This window comes from Ailuropoda melanoleuca, chromosome 19 (assembly GCF_002007445.2).
Source record: "Ailuropoda melanoleuca isolate Jingjing chromosome 19, ASM200744v2, whole genome shotgun sequence".
NCBI lineage: Eukaryota > Metazoa > Chordata > Mammalia > Carnivora > Ursidae > Ailuropoda > Ailuropoda melanoleuca.
The window spans coordinates 13,973,039-13,994,604 of record NC_048236.1 but is presented as its reverse complement, the minus strand read 5'-3'; the positions used below and the strand labels follow the sequence as shown (position 1 = coordinate 13,994,604).

The 21,566-nt window shown below is 36.2% G+C and overlaps 1 protein-coding gene across 25 annotated transcripts in view; it reads left to right on the top strand.

Moving 5' to 3' along the window:
* The window catches only part of DST (dystonin), a 472,609-nt gene that overhangs the window by 309,866 nt on the left and 141,177 nt on the right, over positions 1–21,566 (top strand). For 24 of the 25 annotated variants that reach the window (XM_034648017.1, XM_034648015.1, XM_034648006.1 and 21 more), the window contains 20 exons: positions 80–234; positions 1,296–1,761; positions 1,845–1,973; positions 2,129–2,206; positions 2,336–2,497; positions 2,590–2,694; positions 4,758–4,853; positions 5,431–5,556; positions 6,152–6,304; positions 6,488–6,642; positions 6,863–6,989; positions 7,477–7,660; positions 8,553–8,710; positions 9,226–9,404; positions 9,953–10,091; positions 10,905–11,098; positions 12,248–12,410; positions 13,108–13,191; positions 13,904–14,011; positions 14,646–14,744. In XM_034648017.1, the coding sequence (XP_034503908.1) occupies positions 80–234; positions 1,296–1,761; positions 1,845–1,973; positions 2,129–2,206; positions 2,336–2,497; positions 2,590–2,694; positions 4,758–4,853; positions 5,431–5,556; positions 6,152–6,304; positions 6,488–6,642; positions 6,863–6,989; positions 7,477–7,660; positions 8,553–8,710; positions 9,226–9,404; positions 9,953–10,091; positions 10,905–11,098; positions 12,248–12,410; positions 13,108–13,191; positions 13,904–14,011; positions 14,646–14,744 (3,060 nt within the window). Of the gene's footprint in view, positions 1–79; positions 235–1,295; positions 1,762–1,844; positions 1,974–2,128; positions 2,207–2,335; positions 2,498–2,589; positions 2,695–4,757; positions 4,854–5,430; positions 5,557–6,151; positions 6,305–6,487; positions 6,643–6,862; positions 6,990–7,476; positions 7,661–8,552; positions 8,711–9,225; positions 9,405–9,952; positions 10,092–10,904; positions 11,099–12,247; positions 12,411–13,107; positions 13,192–13,903; positions 14,012–14,645; positions 14,745–18,635; positions 21,357–21,566 lie in introns of all 25 variants that reach the window. The other variant, XM_011224579.3, reaches the window with a different exon arrangement.

Genomic DNA, 21,566 nt, shown 5'->3' with positions numbered 1-21,566 from the left:
CAGTATTTTGAATTTTATAATTGAAGCTAGTTTTGAAACTTGTTTCATGGAATTAACGTTGAGTTCTTTTAAAACACAGGATTCTAAAAGATTAGAATCAGGGGTGCAGTTTCAGAACGAAGCAGAAATTGCCGGGTATATACTTGAATGTGAGAACCTTTTACGCCAGCATGTAATTGACGTACAGATTCTCATTGATGGAAAATACTACCAGGCAGATCAATTGGTACAGAGGTAAGATTCCTGCTTGTTCATACTCTGTCCCTCTGTGGAATTGCTTCATGGACACTTGCGATGGGAATGTAGAGTGTGGCAGTTTTATGAAATATATTTCTTATGCTCTTTTCAGTTGGAAATGTGTGTCACCTTAATTCTGATGTATTTTGATATGTTAAATAGGTACTTATTCAAAGATAAGTAATAGGAAAAATATTTTGTAGTACATACAATATAATACAATACATACAATACAATAATAAAAAGTACATTTAATACTGTAATAACTAACATACTTCGAGTTAAAATATTTGTATGACATTTGAAAAAGGGAAAATATAAAGAAAGTATCCTTTATAATTCACTTTTTAAGTTTTCTGTTTATCCTGTCATGAAATGTTTATAACAAAATGTTGGGGGAAAAATGTATGTATAAAATTCTCCATCTCTGAGAAGTGGGTTTCAGGGTAGGGATGGAACATTTTCAGGTTGTAGACTGTATTTAGTATAAATATACATATGAGATATATATAAAGCAAAAATCATAAATAATGCCTTGACCCTAGTAATTTCACTTTTAGGAGTTTATAATAATTTTAAACGTAGAAAACATGTAAATACAGAAAAACGTTTTGTTCATGTCAGAGATATTTTATAATAACAAAATTTGGAAATATCCTACATGTCAAACAGTAGGAGAATGATCACATTATAGTGTAGTAATTATGTTCATTATAAGTGGTAGTTATAAAGACTGTGATAATATGGAAAGTGCTCACAGCACAAAGTTCAGTGAAAAAAATTGTGATGCAAAATTTTATTAATATAGTGACTTTTTTTTAGTAGACTATTTTTTTGAACACTTCAGGTTTACAGAAAAATTGATAGGAAAATACAGAGTTCCCGTATGCCCCTTTTTACCCCCCTTCCCTATCAACCATCTTGCATTAGTGTGATCCATTTTTTACAATTGATGAGCCCGTATTGATAAAACTGTTAACTAACGTCCATAGTTGGCATTAGGGTTCACTCTTTGTGAAAAGTATATTATAGTTTCTCCCTTTTGATTTTCTTTTCAGGGTTGCAAAACTGCGTGATGAAATTATGGCCTTAAGGAATGAATGTTCCTCCGTGTACAGCAAAGGACGCATGCTGACAACGGAACAGACGAAACTCATGATATCAGGAATCACTCAAAGTTTAAACTCAGGATTTGCACAGACCTTAAACCCCAGTCTGAACTCAGGGCTGACCCAGGGTTTAACGCCTTCTCTGACCCCTTCCAGTGTGACCTCAGGCCTGTCATCAGGTCTGACTTCCCGCCTGACTCCATCTGTCACTCCGGCTTATACACCTGGTTTCCCATCAGGGGGATTAGTTCCAAGTTTCTGTTCAGGAGTAGAGACCAATTCATTGCAAACTCTGAAGTTGATGCAGATCCGAAAGCCCCTTCTGAAGTCTTCTTTGCTGGATCAGAATCTAACAGAAGAGGAAGTCAACATGAAATTTGTTCAGGATCTTTTGAATTGGGTCGATGAGATGCAGGTAAAAAGGTTTATTCTACCTGGAAGTTTCAGTCTTCATTGCTGTTAGTTTGTTTTTTTACTCTAGTATCTTTCTGATTAAAGGTGCAGCTGGACCGCACTGAGTGGGGATCAGATTTGCCAAGTGTTGAAAGCCATTTAGAAAATCATAAAAATGTTCACAGAGCTATTGAAGAATTTGAATCTAGCCTTAAAGAAGCTAAAATCAGTGAGGTATGTGAATTTAAAATCTGTGTGTATTTCATTTTAGCTTGCTGTTGTTTTGCTCTTTTTAAATAAAGACCCTATAACAAAATATAGATACAGTACGTATGAGTCAGAATTCCTTAAGATCCCTAAACTCGATGTCTTTGTATCCTATATTATAGATTCAAATGACAGCACCTCTGAAACTAACTTATGCTGAAAAGTTACACCGATTAGAGAGTCAGTATGCAAAACTCTTGGTAAGTTTTTTATTTTTTTTTTTAAACTTTTTTTAACTCCTTTTTTTTTTTTTTTTAAACTTTTACCAAGAATTTCCCTTCTCTCTATTTGGTCAAGACATGATTCTTAAAATGATTTTTCTTCCAAAGAATACATCCCGGAATCAAGAACGGCACCTTGATACACTCCATAATTTTGTAACTCGTGCAACTAATGAACTTATTTGGTTGAATGAAAAAGAAGAAGAGGAAGTCGCTTATGACTGGAGTGAGAGAAATACCAACATAGCTCGGAAAAAAGATTACCATGCTGTACGTACAGCCTTTCTCACTGAATGCCGAAGTCGTTATCTCAGGTTTAGATCTCCTTTCTAACCTCGCTGCTTCATTCTTTCTTACATTAGGAATTAATGAGAGAGCTGGATCAAAAGGAGGAAAATATTAAGTCAGTTCAAGAGATTGCAGAACAGCTACTTTTGGAAAATCACCCAGCCCGACTGACGATCGAGGTAAGTCAGAAAGTATAACTAGGTCATGGTTGAATATTGACATTTGATGATTACCTTTCAGATTCTTTTATTACTGATAAATTGGAAAATACAAACTTTTAATACAGCATGGCTCAAAAATAACATTTCTGATAAATCATCGTGATTCTTGCCTTTAACTCTCTTGCTTTCTCTAAGTGTGTCACCCACCATCACTTCAAATAAAGGTACCTTTGTCAACTACCGTGGCTAAAGAGATGTATTACAGTAAATATGAAGGATCTTGACTTCACAGACTTTGATTTTTTTATTTCTTCTTGACTGTGATATTGTGCAAGTGATGTAACCTACTTGTCTCCCTCACCTGTCCAAAATGGGGGTGATCCTTCTAACCCATTAAGAACGGGATGAATAACATACTCTCACTTAGTACAGTTCTTGGTACATATGTTCCAGGAAGTGTTTGTTGTTATTACTTAATAATTTTATTCATGGTCTGATTTTGTGAGGTGTATTGGAACAACAGCCTGGCAAAGCCTCATGGCATAGTGCACACATCTCAAATCCAGAAGCAGAGAATTGGGAGGGGATTTATCAGGTTTCCCGTGCAGTAGTGGTAGCCTATTTACTTTTTAGTCCTATTATATACTAGTTAGAGTCGGTGACTTTCTAAATGTAAAGGGGGTTATATAGGAGTGAGAGGAGCGTCAAACATGGAGAAACGTGGTAGATTGCCAGAGGGAACAAATGGAGCTGTGCTTAAAATGTTACCTGCTTCAAACTCTCACAGTTGAGGAGAGGTGTCCGATAGTCTTTGTTCACTGGAATCGCCACAGTACAAAAAAATAGTACAATTCTAAACCTCAGTAGGAAGTTTTGGGACTATTATATTTGACCTTCTTCATATAAAAATGCAGTCTTGCGTGCCCATGAAATGCCACATAGGAAGTTAAAGACACAGTAGAGTAGGGGGAGTAATAGGGAAAGCAAATTAGAATCATGAAGGGTCTGTATCCTTTTGTACGATGATAAACTAAAAATAGAGTATTCTTCAAGGTAGAGATGAAAACTGTTAGGGGATATGATTACAGGCTAAGAATTTTAATGGGCCTGGGTAATGTGAATGTGAACCTGATTACTTTTATGTAGAGATGTTAATCTAATTAACTAAAAGTTTGAGGGATACAATTAAGCCTGAGTCATCTTTACGATTCCATTGGTCTATCCAATGTCTTGTGGGTATGTGGATAGTATTTAGTTAATTATCAACACTATTTCATATGTTATATGAAAAAAGAAACTAATAATCTAACAACACACAATGATATGTCTTTTATAGCCAATTTGCTGAAAGTAGCTTAATTTGAGGGCACAGGTAATATGACCGGGATATGTTGCCAGATTTCCAGTGCTGCATTGTGTATTCCATTCAGAAAGCCTGCCTGAGCATAGCTCTGCAGGAGTGAGTTTTTCCAGAAGGGGAAGAATGACAGGCTGACTTAAGGTAGTCATTAAAGCATCTAGATCGCCCTCTTCTGGAAGTCAGTGAATTGCAGCTGTTTTATGTTTTCTTTAAGTAGATGTTCTTTCTGTTACGTTTTTGCTCTTGTGAGAGATTTACTTTGTATTAAAAATTCAAGTAAAAATATTTTAAATAAAAATTCTTAGTATGATGATAATTACAGTTCCAGAATTACAGTGATAAGGGATTGCACTCTCTCTTCTCCACTCTCCCCAAACCCTCCCCTGGCAAAAACAAACACGTAAGTCACCCCCCTCCCCCCAAGACTTTCTAGTTTTGCTTCTAGTTTTAGAAACAAAAACAAAGCGGAAACTACAGAACCATTTATTTTGGTCTGTATTTTTTACATTTTTATTTTTAATTTATATTTAAGTTTTTAGGACTGGCCTCATGCAAGTAAGGACTCTTACATTAGAGGGACATTTCACTACCCTAATTTTCAAGTCTTACTCTGTTAATCTCGTCTGTTTAGATAGCAGAGTTTTTAAGCCTTTAAAAGCTTTGCTGTATACGCACATCGTTGCTCTTCAGCCAGTTGCAGTGGTTGTGTTTAATCTTTAAGGCCTACCGAGCGGCAATGCAGACGCAGTGGAGCTGGATCTTACAGCTGTGCCAGTGTGTGGAGCAGCACATAAAGGAAAACACCGCATATTTCGAGGTGTGTGAATAGAGTCATGTCAGGTGATGGTGTTGTGATTTTGGCCCATTTATAGAAAGCACCTTCAAGTTTACTAAGGACATGTATGTAATGCATGGGGGAAATAAACTGAAGTATTTTCTTTGTAGAATATATGGGTCCTATAGGATAGATCGAAGCAATCTATTAAGGAGGAAATCCTTTAAAAACCTTTAAAAATGTCAGAAAATCGTTATAAGTATCTTTTATAAAGAAATGTTTCATTACAGAGAGCTCTTTTTTTATTTTTCAGAAATTTTAAAATATTCTTGGAGTTTCTCTCCTACTTAAAAATTATTTGTAGAACAGAATTTCAGCCAAAATGATATAGGGTCAAAACACAATATAGATACATATAAACTTTAGACGCTTACGGATAATCATCCAAACTCAAGAGTCATTTGGTGAAGGAGCCATGTGACTGTTAGGTGGTCTTGTGATTTTTTTCTGTTCTCACTCACGAGGGGTCCACAGGGCTCTGGTACTCTGACTTGACCACTAACTCTCTGCTTTACTGGCATTTGATACACTCTAACTGCCAGTTTTTATCTTTCTATAGTTTTTCAATGATGCCAAAGAAGCTACTGATTACTTAAGGAATCTAAAGGACGCCATTCAGCGGAAGTACAGCTGTGATCGATCAAGCAGCATTCACAAGCTGGAAGACCTTGTTCAGGAGTCAATGGTACAGAACAGACACCTGTGTATTTCGTCAGTCATGTATAATCAGGATTAGATTAGTATTTCATCAAATTTTTATATATGCAGAACTTTATACTTTATGGGTACTCTTGATATTTCCACCTCATTCAATCAAACATTCAGTTTTAATATTTTCTGTTAACAAGTACAACAAAAGTGCTTTTTATGTGATTGCCTCAATATTTTAGATAAATGTTTTGAGAGTGTTCTGTGTATGTGTGTGTGTGTTTAGTCACAAAAAACTGTAAGCACTTTTTATATCCTAGACACTGTTTTCAGTACTGGAGATAGAGCAGTGAGGAAAACAGACAAGAGTCTCTGCTCTCCTGGTGTTTACATGCTAAAGGGAGAACAGACCTTAAACACGATAAATAAGTAAAATATGTAGTGTAGTGGTAAATGCCAAAGAGGAAAAAAAACAAGGGAAGAGAGATGCAAGAGGGGATGGAGGGGGATTGAGTGTTTAGACCAGGTGGTCAGGGAAGGCTTTTGTGATGAAATTTTATTTGTATAAAGCCCTAAAAGAAGAGAGAACACAAGTCTTCTACTTTTTAAAATCTGTCTTATTTATTACTTAGGAAGAGAAAGAAGAACTTTTGCAGTATAAAAGCACCGTAGCAAGCCTGATGGGGAGAGCAAAAACAATAATTCAGCTGAAGCCAAGGAATCCTGACTGTCCACTCAAAACTTCTATTCCAATCAAAGCTATCTGTGACTACAGACAAATTGAGGTATTCTAGAAACAGACCGGTTTCTGGCAGTATTCTTATCTTTTAAAAATGAGGTGATATTGCTGACCAGTGGTATTTTCCACCTCAAAAAAACAAAACAAAACAAAATCCCAAGATTGGGTATGGTAAAGGATTAGTCAACAGTGATCTCATTTGGTTATTCTTTTCTTCATTTAAAACCAGATAACCATTTACAAAGATGATGAGTGTGTTTTGGCCAACAACTCTCATCGTGCTAAATGGAAGGTCATTAGCCCTACTGGGAATGAGGCAATGGTCCCATCTGTGTGCTTCACAGTTCCTCCACCGAACAAAGAAGCCGTTGACTTTGCAAACAGGTTTGTATGCATTCACTAAACACATAGAGATGGGTTCAGAGGCTCTCTGAAGTTTAAAGAAACAGTCAATATTTTGTCAAGGCCCCTGGGATCAGAAGGATCTAGAACTAGTAAACATGGGATAGTTTGCAAACAGGAAGAAAAATTATAGCATGTTTTCAGAGGGAGTGAAAAGGCTTAATCAAGTATTTGGTTTGTTTGCTTTTTTCATATATTTCAGAATTGAGCAACAGTATCAGAATGTCCTGACTCTTTGGCATGAGTCTCACATAAACATGAAGAGTGTAGTGTCCTGGCATTATCTCATCAATGAAATTGACAGAATTCGAGCAAGCAATGTGGCTTCAGTAAGTAGGAATCTGCACATCAGCCTCATCTGTCCAAAAATGTGGGGCACATTATCGTGAGGGATGGAGTTTGTATTTGTTCCAGAATAGGATGGAGTCCAGCAGATCCATGCTAATATTCATCTGTTTAATAAATATTTGTTACCTACTTGCTATATACAGGGCATTTTCTAAGAATGGGGGAAATCTGGAGATCACATATTTCATTCAGTGCTTATTACATTTTGGTAGGGAGGCAGGATAGAGTATTTGGACTTATAGGGGTGGATGTAGTTTGATTTCATTTTTTGATGTTTTATAGCCTCGTATTTCCTTATCTATTAAAACTCATAATTGTTAATAAAAAGTAACATTAATTTCACGTGGTTCTTCTATTTATGACTATTACTATGAACTGACATATCCCAGAAGACCCTAACTTAAGATCTGGCCCATTTACCGTTAGTATCATAATTGCTTGCTTACATGGATTATTAATCTTCTTTAGATAAAGACAATGTTACCTGGTGAACATCAGCAAGTTCTCAGTAACCTACAATCTCGTTTTGAAGATTTCCTGGAAGATAGCCAGGAATCCCAAATATTTTCGGGCTCAGATATAACACAACTGGAGAAGGAGGTTAATGTATGTAAGCAGTATTATCAAGAACTTCTTAAATCAGCAGAAAGAGGTAAATCATGGGAATCCTTGTATTTTTTCCCCATAGGTGTTTAGTCTAGGCTCCTTTCTGCTCAGTGGGAATCGATCTTCATTGTGTTATGTCACTCAGCCTATGATAGGTGGCCACAGGTGCTGGAACGTTAAAAGCATTTGTGAGGTAGGAAGAAGCAAGGAGGGATTCATTTATTTCTAAATGATCAATTAATAAAAAGATGCCTACCAAATAATGTGACAAGTGGTGAATTCTCAACACATCTGGTTTTCAACATTTTCAGTGTTTTGTAATGTAATGTTCAGAATGATCTTTTAGCTTTTGGAAAGATTCAGTTATTTTTCCATGTACCAAACCTGGATTTTTTTTTTAAAACACACTTGATTTTTTAGAGCGGTTTTAGATTCATCGCAAAATTGAGAGGAAGGTACAGAGATTTCCCATGACCAAACCTGGATTTTATACAGAGGTTAAAGGAAAAGATTTTGTTTAGTTAACTTTTATTAAATATAAAGTTTATTCTGGACTCTTTTGATATTACTTAGAGACAAAAACTTTATTAGTATTCTGTTTAAAAAAATTTTAAATATCAACAAATTCTTTACCTACATTTCATTTTTAAGTATTTTTTTTAATTTTAAAGATTAAGCTGCAGCTAATGTAATTCAGATTTTTGTGAACATAAAACAGCATACTATGTTACTTTCCTTGGACATCCTAAATCAGAAATTGGCACTTAGAATAGCATTAGGGAAATTTTATTAACTGTTCACAAATTGTAAGGTCGACTGTTTTAAGGTTCATGTCCTTAGGGTGGGATTGTGGTGACGACAGGTAACCTTAGTTTGACCAGCAACATCCAGAAGACATAAAACAAACTGTTTTCTAAACATTATATTTACTTTCACAGAGGAACAAGAGGAATCCGTGTATAATCTCTACATCTCTGAAGTTCGAAACATTAGACTTCGGTTAGAGAGTTGTGAAGATCGTTTGATTAGGCAGATCCGCACTCCACTGGAAAGAGATGATTTGCATGAAAGTGTGTTCAGAATCACGGAGCAGGAGGTGAGATTTGTAAATGTGTTAGGACAGAATTCACTGAAGGTAAATTACTGTCTCAGTAACTTTCATTGTTAACTCCAGTGCCTTCTCATGTGCTCAGCTTTGCCCACTCGTCACTTTGTGAATTCTAATTATGTATTTATTGCTTATGAACTAGAATTCTCTAATTTAGTTTTACCTTTGACTCAGGTAAACGCAGAAACTTGCACCCTCTTACCCCCTATGATGGAGGCTCTTGGGGTTTCTCATAGTGAAAGCCATTACATGTTTGTTGATCACCTGCTGAATGCAGAAACACTAAGTTAGATGTTTGTGCCTGAGGAGATAGGCAGTAAAGGAATTACTGATTATAAAACTTGAATACCGTGGCTTAGTTTCCTTGATAAAGAAAAAGTAAAGAATACTTAGCTTTTCAAGTCCGTGATTATAATGTAAACCGTGTGTTTTTAAACTGTCTTAAGAACAATGCCCCATCTAGAGTGATAGCCTAATACTTCTGTTTATTCTTTATTTTACAGAAACTAAAGAAAGAACTGGAGCGACTTAAAGATGACTTGGGAACAATCACAAATAAATGTGAAGAATTTTTCAGTCAAGCAGCAACCTCTGCATCAGTTCCCACCTTACGATCTGAGCTCGGTGTGGTCATTCAGAACATGAACCAAGTCTATTCTATGTCTTCTACTTACATAGAGAAGTATGTATAACCTCTGTCTTACTATAAATTTGCTTCATACAACTGTCCTATTTGTGTGTATATATGAATATATATGTGTGTGCTGTTCATTTAAGAACATTCACAAAAATGAATGTAAGTATTCCCTTTTTTGTCTTAATAACAAATGTGTTAATTATTTCCATGAAGTTATTATGCATCATGCTGAAAGGAAATGGGCCTCAGAGATTAGGGTGTCTGTATGATTTTCCCACGTTTTGCCTATGGTTTTAGTCCCTTAGCAGTTGTAGCCTGGAGGATTTTCCTCTCAAGCTTGGTGTAAAGAAGGGCTGAAAGAAGATCACCTTACCCTAGAATCTCTTGAAGAATACCATCTGCGGGGCAGGGGGTGGATTGGAGCAAACGCCCTCCGTTAAGAGAGTGAGCTGAATGTTAATCTCATAGGAAACGTGTCGGTGTTCCAAGACGAAGAACGTGCTATATCGTGCATTGTAATGGTGCTTCATGACTGCATTATTGGAAAATAAGCATTTACTAATAGTAGGCTATTGTTGCATTCTCTTTTTTAGACTGAAAACTGTTAATCTGGTGTTGAAAAACACTCAGGCAGCAGAAGCCCTTGTAAAGCTCTATGAAACTAAACTGTGTGAAGAAGAAGCTGTTATAGCTGACAAGAATAATATCGAGAACCTAATAAGTACTTTAAAGGTATGTACCTTTTGGTACATACGGCTGTTTGCTAAGATGGTACTCTAGAAGTATTCTCTAGCAGGCAGATCTTCAAGCATCAACTAGTAAATAACTTAGGTTGAATACATTTGTATTCATTTCATTTCATATCTCTATATAACCATAGCGTTGTGTAAATAAGTCATTTTTAGTTTGAGGAGAGTTCTTCTCATTTGAAATTTGCATCATTTTTGTGATAATAGCTTTTTATAATCAATTCATGTCAGCAAAAGGAGTTGAAGCTAAAAATTACATTATTTTTAATGGATTCTCCTGCTGAAAGAGGTAGTTATTTTAAGGCATCAAGGAGGTAAGTAGAGGAGTTAATTCAGGAGAGGAAAAAGACTGGTAGCTGTATTCATCTGTATTGATCTTTCTATGTATAAAGCATTGAGTATGAAATTATTGCAAAGTAGTTGTGACAAATGATCTCATTGATTTTTAATGCATGTATTCATTTTTAAACAATGAGATTAGTAGATGTTTAAGAAATAGGCAATTAAAAAGACTTACAGAGGTAGCAAACTTGCTCGTGCAATATATTTTGTTTTATTGATATGCAAATTTTATTAGGCTGAACTTTATAAAATAGTTTTTTTTTTAGATCAGAGTGCAACCAAATATTGACAGTTTCATATGGCTCAGCCTAACATATCATTTTTGTATATGAAAGATAGTCTTTCCTTTATCTGATTTTATATCAGTCATTTGCAAATAATTTGTAAAATTAGATCATGTGTTTACATAGTGGTTGAGACATTTTTATAACTTTCACTAATTAATGTATTTTAGCAATGGAGATCTGAAGTAGATGAAAAGAGAGAAGTATTCCATGCATTAGAGGATGAGTTGCAGAAAGCTAAAGCCATCAGTGATGAAATGTTTAAAACATATAAAGAACGGGACCTTGATTTTGACTGGCACAAAGAAAAAGCAGATCAATTAGTTGAAAGGTGGCAAAATATTCATGTTCAGATTGACAACAGGTTAGTATCCTTCTTTTTTTCGGTTTCAGCACAGATTTAATATTTATCCTTGTGTTCTAGGTAAAATCTAAACTTACTAGGTTTTTTTAAAACTTCTGTAGATAGTTACTTTCATGTAGTTACCTTCCATATGTAGTTAATTTTGTTAATTGCAAGAGCTCTACCTAATTATATTTCTTTCTGATATGGTGGACTTTAGCAAGATAGTTAACTTCAAAATAAATGTTTTTCAACTATGTGTTCTTAGAACTGTTGATATAGTCTGGCATTTGTATAGTAAGTCTACTTGCCTTTTCTGAAGGAAATTATGACCGATTTACAACATTCAGCTAACCAAGATTTAGTAAGAGCATGGAGCACGTGTTTGAGAGGGCTGTGTGGAGCATCTGTCCTAGACCTAAGAAGTGTGAAGCAATTGAAATGACCTGATGTTCATTTTAATTGAGTATACAAGAAAGTTGAAATCATTTACCCAGTGACTGAAATAGAAAAGTAAAAGGATATGGGATGTTTTTAGGGCTCATCCTAAATGATATGGAATAGTGTCCTTTCTCATTCATTTTAAGGTTCATATTGATGCAAATAAAATGCTTTTATAACATAGTGCCATTCTTGAGAAGTAAAATTATGTTCAGATATATGTTATTAAGTCTCCATAAAATATGTGTTATGTAGGTTTAATGTAGTCATTTTAAAATCACAGAAACTGAGGTATTTTTATTTAATCACAGTTCCAGGAAGTACTGAGTCCACATTGGACCATCCATTGAACTACGTTGTCATTATTTCAAAAGTGAACTGCCATTTGATGCAAGCTTTGGGGATTTGAAACATGCTGATTGATCATAATTATGGTTTAGTTTACAATTTTCCTGACTTTTAGCTTTAGCCTGTTAGGCCAGAACCTACAATAATCAGTATCACTAAGTTGCACAATTCCAGAGCAGAATATTTATATTCCATCTCAGCCAGTATGGAGTGCCCTTGGAGATAGGCTTCAGGGCGCCGTAGCCTTGAATTCTTTCCATAGACCCCTGTTGTCACACTTAGTGCATTGCAGTACCATTATTTCCTCTCTCCTCTCTATACCTTCCATCCTCTTAATGGATACTGTTGGAAACTATGACTCTCTTGTTTTTATTCTCTTAGGTTACGGGACTTAGAAGGCATTGGCAAATCACTAAAGTACTACAGAGATACCTATCACCCTTTAGATGATTGGATTCAGCAAGTTGAAACCACCCAGAGAAAGATTCAGGAAAATCAGCCTGAAAATAGTAAAACTCTAGCCACACAGTTGAATCAGCAGAAGGTATGTAAAAACAGTTTCTTACGCTAAGGTTTTGTCTGCATGTGGTCAGTCATCAATCACCCTTCTCTTCCTTTACCTTTTTAAAAGAAAAAGTCAGCAACTATTTGGAGGAAGGTAAGGAGTAAATCATAAATATTAAAATCCTGTAATCCAAACCTACATACATCATGTACTTTGATTTCTTGGAAAAATTTTTGAAAGTATAAGGAATAAGAAAATAGCATGTTGGGACAGTGTTCAGATTTCTAATGGTCATTTAATCCTAAGTATGGAAATCTCTTTAGTACTTTGCTGGCCACAATAGTTTTGCAGGATCTGAAATAAATAAAAATGGCTGGTGGTAGAAAATTAAAGAACCACCTTTGACAGAGAATTGAATTCTTTGAGATTTTTTATTCCATCTTGAGGGGACAGTAGAGTCTAGTTTTGCTTTGATCAAAATGAGGGCCTTCAGACCTACTTTTGGATAATTCCTGTGGAGTTTAGTTAATTTCTACATTGGAAGCCCCTTGAAGCTGTGTCACCTATGTGGCTTAATCTAGAAGTTTGTCATTTGCCTTATTTACGTATTAAGTGCAAAGGTCTAAGGAGCTTTACTATGAAAGGGCGTGGCTATTTCTTAGTTCCTGAGTATCTTAAGTGGTTAAAGAGCATGGAGTTCCTTGTTTTTTTTCTTCTAAACTCTATGTGTTTGTAGATGCTGGTGTCCGAAATAGAAATGAAACAGAGCAAAATGGATGAGTGTCAAAAATATGCAGAACAGTACTCAACTACAGTGAAGGTAAGAAGATTCAGTTACTTCCATCAAATTTAATATTCAGGTATGTGATTCAACAATATACTTATAAAAAAGAAGTGTCTGCAACTCACTTCACTCTGTAAATAGTGAAAACAGAGAATCTTCATTGGAGCCCTGTGACACTTATCTAATAATTCTCTGTGACATGTGAGTCACCTGTCAGCCTCTGCTTCATTCGTCCTCTCTCCGTCACACACACATGCACAGCTGCACACACGTCAGAATAGATGCGTAGCTCTGAAATTGGTTTCTTACCACTTTGTGCTGCTTGTGTATCTCTCTCGCTCTCTTTAACGTTGGTAGAGTATTCCCTGGAAGAACTTGACTTTCTTAGGAGACAGTTCATGCGTTTGAAGTTGTTGCCAGTGCCTGGGCCTTCGCCATCCAGAGCTACAGTTCCATTGCCTAGCCAGGGGAAAGGGAGGCTGAATATTACTAGCATATTGTAACTAAATGTTTCCACGAGCTTCTAAAGAGACTTAGGAAACTTTTCTGACCACCCTAAATGTTTCTGATTTTTTACCACGTTGGAAATATCTCAGGATTAGATAGATTCCTAAGAATGTAGTTTTGCAGCAATTTTTAAAAGTTACTTAGTGAAATCAGGTTCAGTATCTATGCATTTGAGTCACTGTGGAATGAAGCATTAATGCTTTGCTTTAATTAATTTAATCTTATTGACTCCGTTATACAGGACTATGAATTACAAACAATGACCTACCGGGCCATGGTAGATTCACAGCAGAAGTCTCCAGTGAAACGCCGAAGAATGCAGAGCTCAGCAGATCTCATTATTCAAGAGGTAGTAAAAGTACAAGAGAGAGGAGCGGGGATATAAAAGAGAGAAAGAGTACCTAAAATATTATATTTCTGTATTTGTATTGTGGTATAATACACATAATAGAAAATGTACCATTTTAACCATTTTTAAGCGTACAGTTCAGTGGCGCTTGGTACCTTCAGTGTTGTGCAAACCTGACTACGGTCCATTTCCAGAACTTTCTCNTAATAGAAAATGTACCATTTTAACCATTTTTAAGTGTACAGTTCAGTGGCGCTTGGTACCTTCAGTGTTGTGCAAACCTGACTACGGTCCATTTCCAGAACTTTCTCCCTTGTCCCAAAAAAGAAGCCCTTACCTAAACAGTGCATTTTATTAAGGGTTGTAAAAGAATCCTTGGGAAAGCTTTATTCAAGATTAATTATTAACTGCAGACAGTAACAAATGTACTTTGTAATTAAATTTAGAGAACTGTCATTGACTATGGTTTGCACAGCAGTAATAAGCCCATTCCTATCTACTTACTATTACTGGGTGATTGTGTATTTTTACCATCACAAAGGCTAGTTAATGTTACAATTATTAATCAACGTTCATTAAACTCGTTTAGAGTCACTGCAGATTATTTTTTTATCGTTTATTTCATTATTCACAGTTCATGGACCTAAGGACCCGATATACTGCTCTGGTCACCCTCATGACACAATATATTAAATTTGCTGGTGATTCATTAAAGAGGCTGGAAGAGGAGGAGGTAATGGTTAACTATGAACAGCTAACTTAAAAGGAGCTACAATTTGGCAAAACAAAAAAAGTTTTCATGACAAAAATTTACATAGTTGATAAGTTATTATTTAATTAGACCATTACAGTGAAAAAGAGGAGAGGCCTAGGATTTTTCAGTTTGTTTTTGCTTCTCTCCAACAGGAACACACTGTTTATTTTCACTTTAAGATGCTAATATTATTAGAGTTAATGTCTGAAATGGTTCTATTGGAATTATGAAATGTTGGCAGGATTTTTTTTTTCAGTTTCCTCGTATTTGAGAAATGTACTTCTTCGAGTAGTATAATTACTACTATTAAGATGTCTACAGAAATACTGGTTAAACATGTTGGTTTTATACACTTTAAAGTAATTTACATTTTCAAGGATTTAAAATATAAGAGCCATTAATTTAGAAGAAGCGGGTTTTTGTACAAAATGATACTAGTTTTTAAGAATTGTGGAGTTTTTGTTTTATTTTTATTGTTCTCCAAAAAGCATGCTGTGTGGTAAAAGACTATTTAAGTACCATTGTAATTTGGAGGATTTCTGTGCTTTGATTCTACATTTAAAAAAATATATTCAGAAATAGAGTAAGGAGTTATTTATGAAAATATATTGTCATAAAAGGCCGTTGTATCTAATTTTGAAGAGATTATACTATGCTTTATTATCTTGATATGCTTTCTATTCCTAACCTCAGAACAGACAAAAATAGTAGACAGAAAGCCAAAATAAGTAATTTGTGAGACATTAGCCATTTTAAATTAGACTGTTGTTGAACTCCTGAAGATGATTATACTTAGTGTAACTTCATATAACGAGAGAACCGAAACGGTAGTAGATGTCTAATAGATGTCACTCTCTTATTTTCTACTTGAGTCAACTATTTTAGTCTGTTCAGAGTTAACAGTTTTCTGCAACTAAATCACTAACAAAGCTAATTCCAAGTCTTTATAACTAGATTCCCTTGTGCTTAGAAAGGAGAACCAGAGTATCTGTGACCATTCAAATAATTGGTATACATCTTTCACCTGTAAAAGAACATCTATAATTTTTTTACATTTTTAGTTTTTGAGAGATATGATTCCAGCTAAAATGATATGTAGATCTTTTAAATTATATATTTAGTATACATTTTCAGTTGTATATTTAAATATAAGTCCCTTTCTTATAGTATATATCTGATTGCACATATATGAGCTGCTTCCCTCAGTTTATCTGAATAGGTAGAATACTAGAAGTTGATAGAACCAAGAGATTTTGCAAAAAGCCTGATATATATACAAATTATGCTTATCATCCTTTGAAATGTAAAAGATTCATACTGAATTGAAAGTCAAAACAATATAGTATATGGAAGACCATGCAGAGACTGTAACTTAAAATAGATTAAAAAAAAAACATTGCTAATTAAAAATTCACCGCCAAAAGATCACGTTAATGGAATGTCTCATAAAAAGATATGTAGCTCAGTTTTTAGACTGGAGAGTGGTATTTCTGAAACTGAGTCTGGAAAGACTTACATTGGAAATCTTGGTCTGAGAGCAGAATTTTTGTATGATAAATGTAAAATCAAAGAGGGTTACAAGTTAATTTCACAAGAGGAAATCGAACTAGAGAAATGTTAGTAGAGTATCCGTAATGGCTGTTAGATGGATAAAGAGATTTTCTAATCTGTGTTGAGAGAAAAGTACATCAAATATTAATTGATGAGATTAAAGGACAGGATGTTTCCTTGGGGAACATTTAGAGAAAACTTGAGGAAGTTATTTTTTTATCTGAGTAAGTTTGAGATCTAAGAGAAAGCAAGTCAGCAATAGGATTAAATTACTTCTAGTAATCTGTGTAGTATTTGCTAAAAAATTCAGAGTTATCTAGACAGTGTGAGATATTAACAATCACTAAAATGACTGTAATTAAGGTACAGAGGGTTCAATAACAAAATTTTTTTTTTCTGAGAGAATTTTCATTTTTCTAACCTCAGAACATGACAGAGAAAAAAGAGGGCTCAAAACCTCTTAGTGGTAGCTAAGTTTTAAAGGAGTTTTGATAAGCAATTGAGAAAGACCCAATTAGAAATTATCTTAAAAAATATTAAAAATTTAATATTTAAGCAGTAAAATGCTTCAGTGTCACCAGGAGTTCACCCTGATAACAAAATAAAATAGAACACAAATTATTACAGGTTGTGATGAGATTTGTTTTTATATGAATTCTTATTATGGAAAACCATATTTAGGTTAGAAAAGGAAACAACTGAAATTCTTATTGAAATTATTGGGGATCAAAAAATTAGAAGAGACAAAGTAAGATACATAGTCTATAATGTAAAATAAATTCTTGAAATTCACCAAAGCCTCACAATGAAAAAAATTTGCTATCTAGAATAATTTCTCTATTCCTGTTTAAATGTTTCTAATTATGATGATCTAGAATTGCTGATATGAAACTAATAATCTTACAGTATTAATAAAGAGAAGTTAAGTTGGCATCCTATACTAGCCCTGATCATGTAGTCCTAGAGTCAATGCAGAGTGTCCTCCTCCCAGCTGGAATCGATTCTTCTATCAGTTGAAAACAAATTTTCTTATTTTTTATTCTGTACATTGGCATTGATTTCCCTAAGTATATTTTTAATGACATATTTATTTAACAAATATCTTCATATTTATGGAGTATCTAAAGGTACTTGTCAAGGTGGATTCATATGAGGCATGTCATTAACAACAAGAACAACAACAAAATCTGTGAGTATATGAAGCACATCTTTTCTAAAGCCCCCAGGGACTGTAGCTGCCTTTGCATTAGCAACTCTGATTATTATAGTTGTCATAATATGGCAAGTATAAACAAATAAGGATTTCAACTTTAGAAATTACACGATTTTATATAATTTTCCTCCTTCCCCATGCAAAGTATTATTTTTTGATTTGACTCTTTAAAGCGGTACCAAAATTCTGTATTTTGTTTCTTTAACCATGAAACAGGGAGATATAAATATTTTATTTTTATATATTTTTTAAAGATTTGTTTGTTTTAGAGAGAGAGAGAGAACATGAGTGGGAGGGGCAGAGGGAGAAGGAGAATCTCAAGCAGACTCCCCACTGACCACCCAGCCGGAAGCAGGGCTTGACCCCACTACCCTGAGATCATGACCTGAGCTGAAACCAAGAGTCGGATGCTTAACTGACTGTGCCACTGAGGTGTTCCCCTCCTTTTTAAAGATTTATTTGTTTATCTTAGAGAGAGATAAGTATCATTTTAAATTTCCATTGAGCCAGTTCTTGAAAACTGAGTTTTTAAGTGTCATTCAGTTCCTATATGTTCTTAGCTTGTACGACTGAGTTGTGTGTGAAAGCAGAAAGGGCGCTGCTGTGAGTTTTATTTTCCACTTTGTCATTTACCCACTGTGTGAATTTTTAAAACCATTTGGCCTCTCTGCACCTCAGTCTCTTCATCTGTAAAAGGCTGTGGTCATGCTGTATGTTTTGTAAGGTCCCTCCTTTCTTGCTGTCAGATCTTGAGCTAGCTAATTTTTAAAACAAAATTATTACTGAGAGACAAAAAAAAAGGTCGTTCGGTTTAGCAAACCTGACATGAAGGGCTTTTTTTTTCGTCTTCTCCCATTGCTGACTTTCTGAGGCTTCCAGTCTGAAGAAGGTGCTGGTGTTGGTGCTNCTTTCTGAGGCTTCCAGTCTGAAGAAGGTGCTGGTGTTGGTGCTGGTGACATTGACGGTGCTGGTGATGGTGACAGTGATCGTGCTTGTTCTACCTTTGCTTTCACTTGTGTTTATAAGCAATTTTATGAGCATCGCTTCAGGTTTTGTGAGATAAATTTGAACAGAACAGGTTTGACACTTGTAAACGTCTCTTGTAGATTAAAAGGTGTAAGGAGACTTCTGAACATGGGGCGTATTCAGATCTGCTTCGGCGTCAGAAGGCAACAATGATTGAGAATGGCAAACTTACGGGGAAAATCAGTGAGTTGGAGAAAATGGTGGCTGAACTAAAGAAACAAAAGTCCCGCGTAGAGGAAGAACTTCCAAAGGTCAAGGAGGCTGCGGAAAATGAACTGAGAAAGCAGCAGAGAAACGTAGAAGATATCGCTCTGCAGAAAATCAGGGCGGAGAGCGAAGCGAAGCAGTACCGCAGGGAGCTGGAGGCCATTGTGAGGGAGAAGGAGGCTGCAGAGCGGGAGCTGGAGCGGGTGAGGAAGCTCACCTCGGAGGCTGAGGCCAAAAGAGCGGCGGTGGAAGAAAACCTCCTGAACTTCCAGAGCCAGTTGGAGGAGAACACCTTCACAAGAAGAACCCTGGAAGATCACCTGAAGAGAAAAGATTCCAGTCTCAATGACTTGGAGCAACAAAAAAACCAGTTAATGGAAGAATTAAAAAGAAAGAGGGACAACGAGGAGGAACTCTTGAAGCTGATAAAGCAGATGGAAAAAGACCTGACGTTTCAAAAACAGATGGCAGAGGAACAATTGAAGGAAAAGCAGAAGATCGAACTGGAAGCAAGAAGAAGAATAACTGAAATTCAGTATTCGTGTAGAGAAAGTACGTTGCCCCAGGCTACGTCATACAGAGGCGTCGTAGGTCTTCAGAAGGAGCAGGACAAACAGAAAACAGAAGAACTCAAGCAGCAGGTGGATGAGCTAACGGTCGCCAATAGAAAGGCTGAAAAAGACATGAGAGAACTGAAGTATGAACTTAATGCCCTTCAGCTTGAAAAAACTTCATCTGAGGAAAAGGCTCGTTTGCTAAAAGAAAAACTGGATGAAACCAACAATACGCTGAGGTGCCTTAAGTTAGAGTTGGAAAGGAAGGATCAGGTAGAGGAAGGGTATTCCCAGCAGCTCAGAGAACTGGGTAGGCAGCTGAACCAAACCACAGACAAAGCTGAAGAGGTCATGCAAGAAGCTAATGACCTGAGGAAAATAAAGCACAATTATGAGGTAGAATTAGAGTCTCTTCAACAGGAAAAAGGGAAACTGCAAAGAGAAGTAGACAGGATCACTAGGACCCATGCTATAGCTGAGAGGAATATTCAGCATTTAAATTCACAAGTGAATTCTTTCCAGGCCGATAAGGAATCCTCTAATGAAAGAATACGATTCTGCCAGAGAAAGTCAGATCATCTCAAAGAACAATTCGAGAAAAGCCATGCACAATTGCTTCAAAATATTAAAGCTGAAAAAGAAAATAATGATAAAATCCAGAAGCTTAATGAAGAATTGAAGAAAAGTAATGAGTGTGCAGAAATGCTAAAACAAAAAGTAGATGAGCTTACGAGGCAGAATAATGAAACCAAGTTAATGATGCAGAGAATTCAGACAGAATCGGCGAACGTGGTTTTGGAGAAACAAGCTATCCAGCAAAGATGCGAAGCCCTGAAAATTCAGGCAGATGGTTTTAAAGATCAGCTACGCAACACCAACGAACACTTGCATAAACAAACAAAAACGGAACAGGATTTCCATAGAAAAATTAAATGCCTAGAGGAAGACCTGGCCAAAAGTCAAAATTTAGTCAGTGAATTTAAGCAGAAGTGTGACCAGCAGAACGTTATCATCCAGAACACTGAGAAAGAGGTTAGAAGTCTGAGTGCAGAGCTGAGCGCCTCCAAGGAGGAGAAGCGACTAGGGGAGCAGAAGGTACAGCTGCAGCAGGCTCAGGTCCAAGAGTTAAATAACAGGTTGAAAAAAGTGCAAGATGAGCTGCACTTAAAGACCATAGAGGAGCAGATGACCCACAGAAAGATGGTTCTGTTTCAGGAGGAATCGGACAAGTTCAAACGCTCGGCAGAGGAGTTTCGGAAAAAGATGGAGAAGTTAATGGACTCCAAAGTTATCACTGAAAACGATATTTCAGGCATCAAACTTGACTTCGTGTCTCTTCAGCGAGAAAACTGCAGAGCTCAGGAGAACGCTAAGCTCTGTGAGACAAACATCAGAGAACTTGAAAGACAGCTGCAGCAGTATCGCGAGCAAATGCAGCAAGGGCAGAATGTGGAAGCAAATCATTACCAGAAATGTCGGAAACTGGAAGACAAGCTGGTAGCCCAGAAACGTCAAGTCGAATGCCTGAAGCAAAAGATGGATCAACAGATAAAGGAACAGGAACATCAATTAGTTTTGCTCCAGTGTGAAATCCAAAAAAGGAACCCGGCCAAAGACTGTCCCTTCAAACCAGAGTTTGAGATGGTAGTGAATGAGTGCCAACGCTCTGCAGACCTGCCCTCCAGGAACACAGGGCAGCTTCACCCAGCGGCCAGGTCTCCTCTGCTGAGATGGAATCAAGACCCACAGCAGGCTGAAGAAAAGTGGCAACATCGGGTTGTTGAACAAATACCAAAGGAAGTCCATTTCTGGCCATCAGGGGGTCCACTTGAGAAAGAGAAAAGCCAGCAGTGTTACTCTGAGTATTTTTCTCAGACAAGCACCGAATTACAGATAACTTTTGATGAGACAAACCCTATTACACAATTATCCGAAATCGAGAAGATAAGAGATCAAGCTCTGTACAATTCCAGGCCACCAGTTAGGTATCAAGATGACAAGTGTGAAATGGACCTGGCGAAGCTTCTGGCCCCCTTGGAGGTATACTCTGGATTCTGAGACCTTATCAGCTGCCTTATGCCACGTTTCCTCGCGTTTCCTTTCTCTGCTAAATTTTTTAACAGTATTGAATGAGATTGGCTCTTTGTAGTTCTGGCAGAAAATTATGCTATAGTTTTCTAGTGATTGGCTTGAATCTTTACTACAAATTATCGTTCTTTAATTTTTAAATGTCTTTGATTAAATACATAC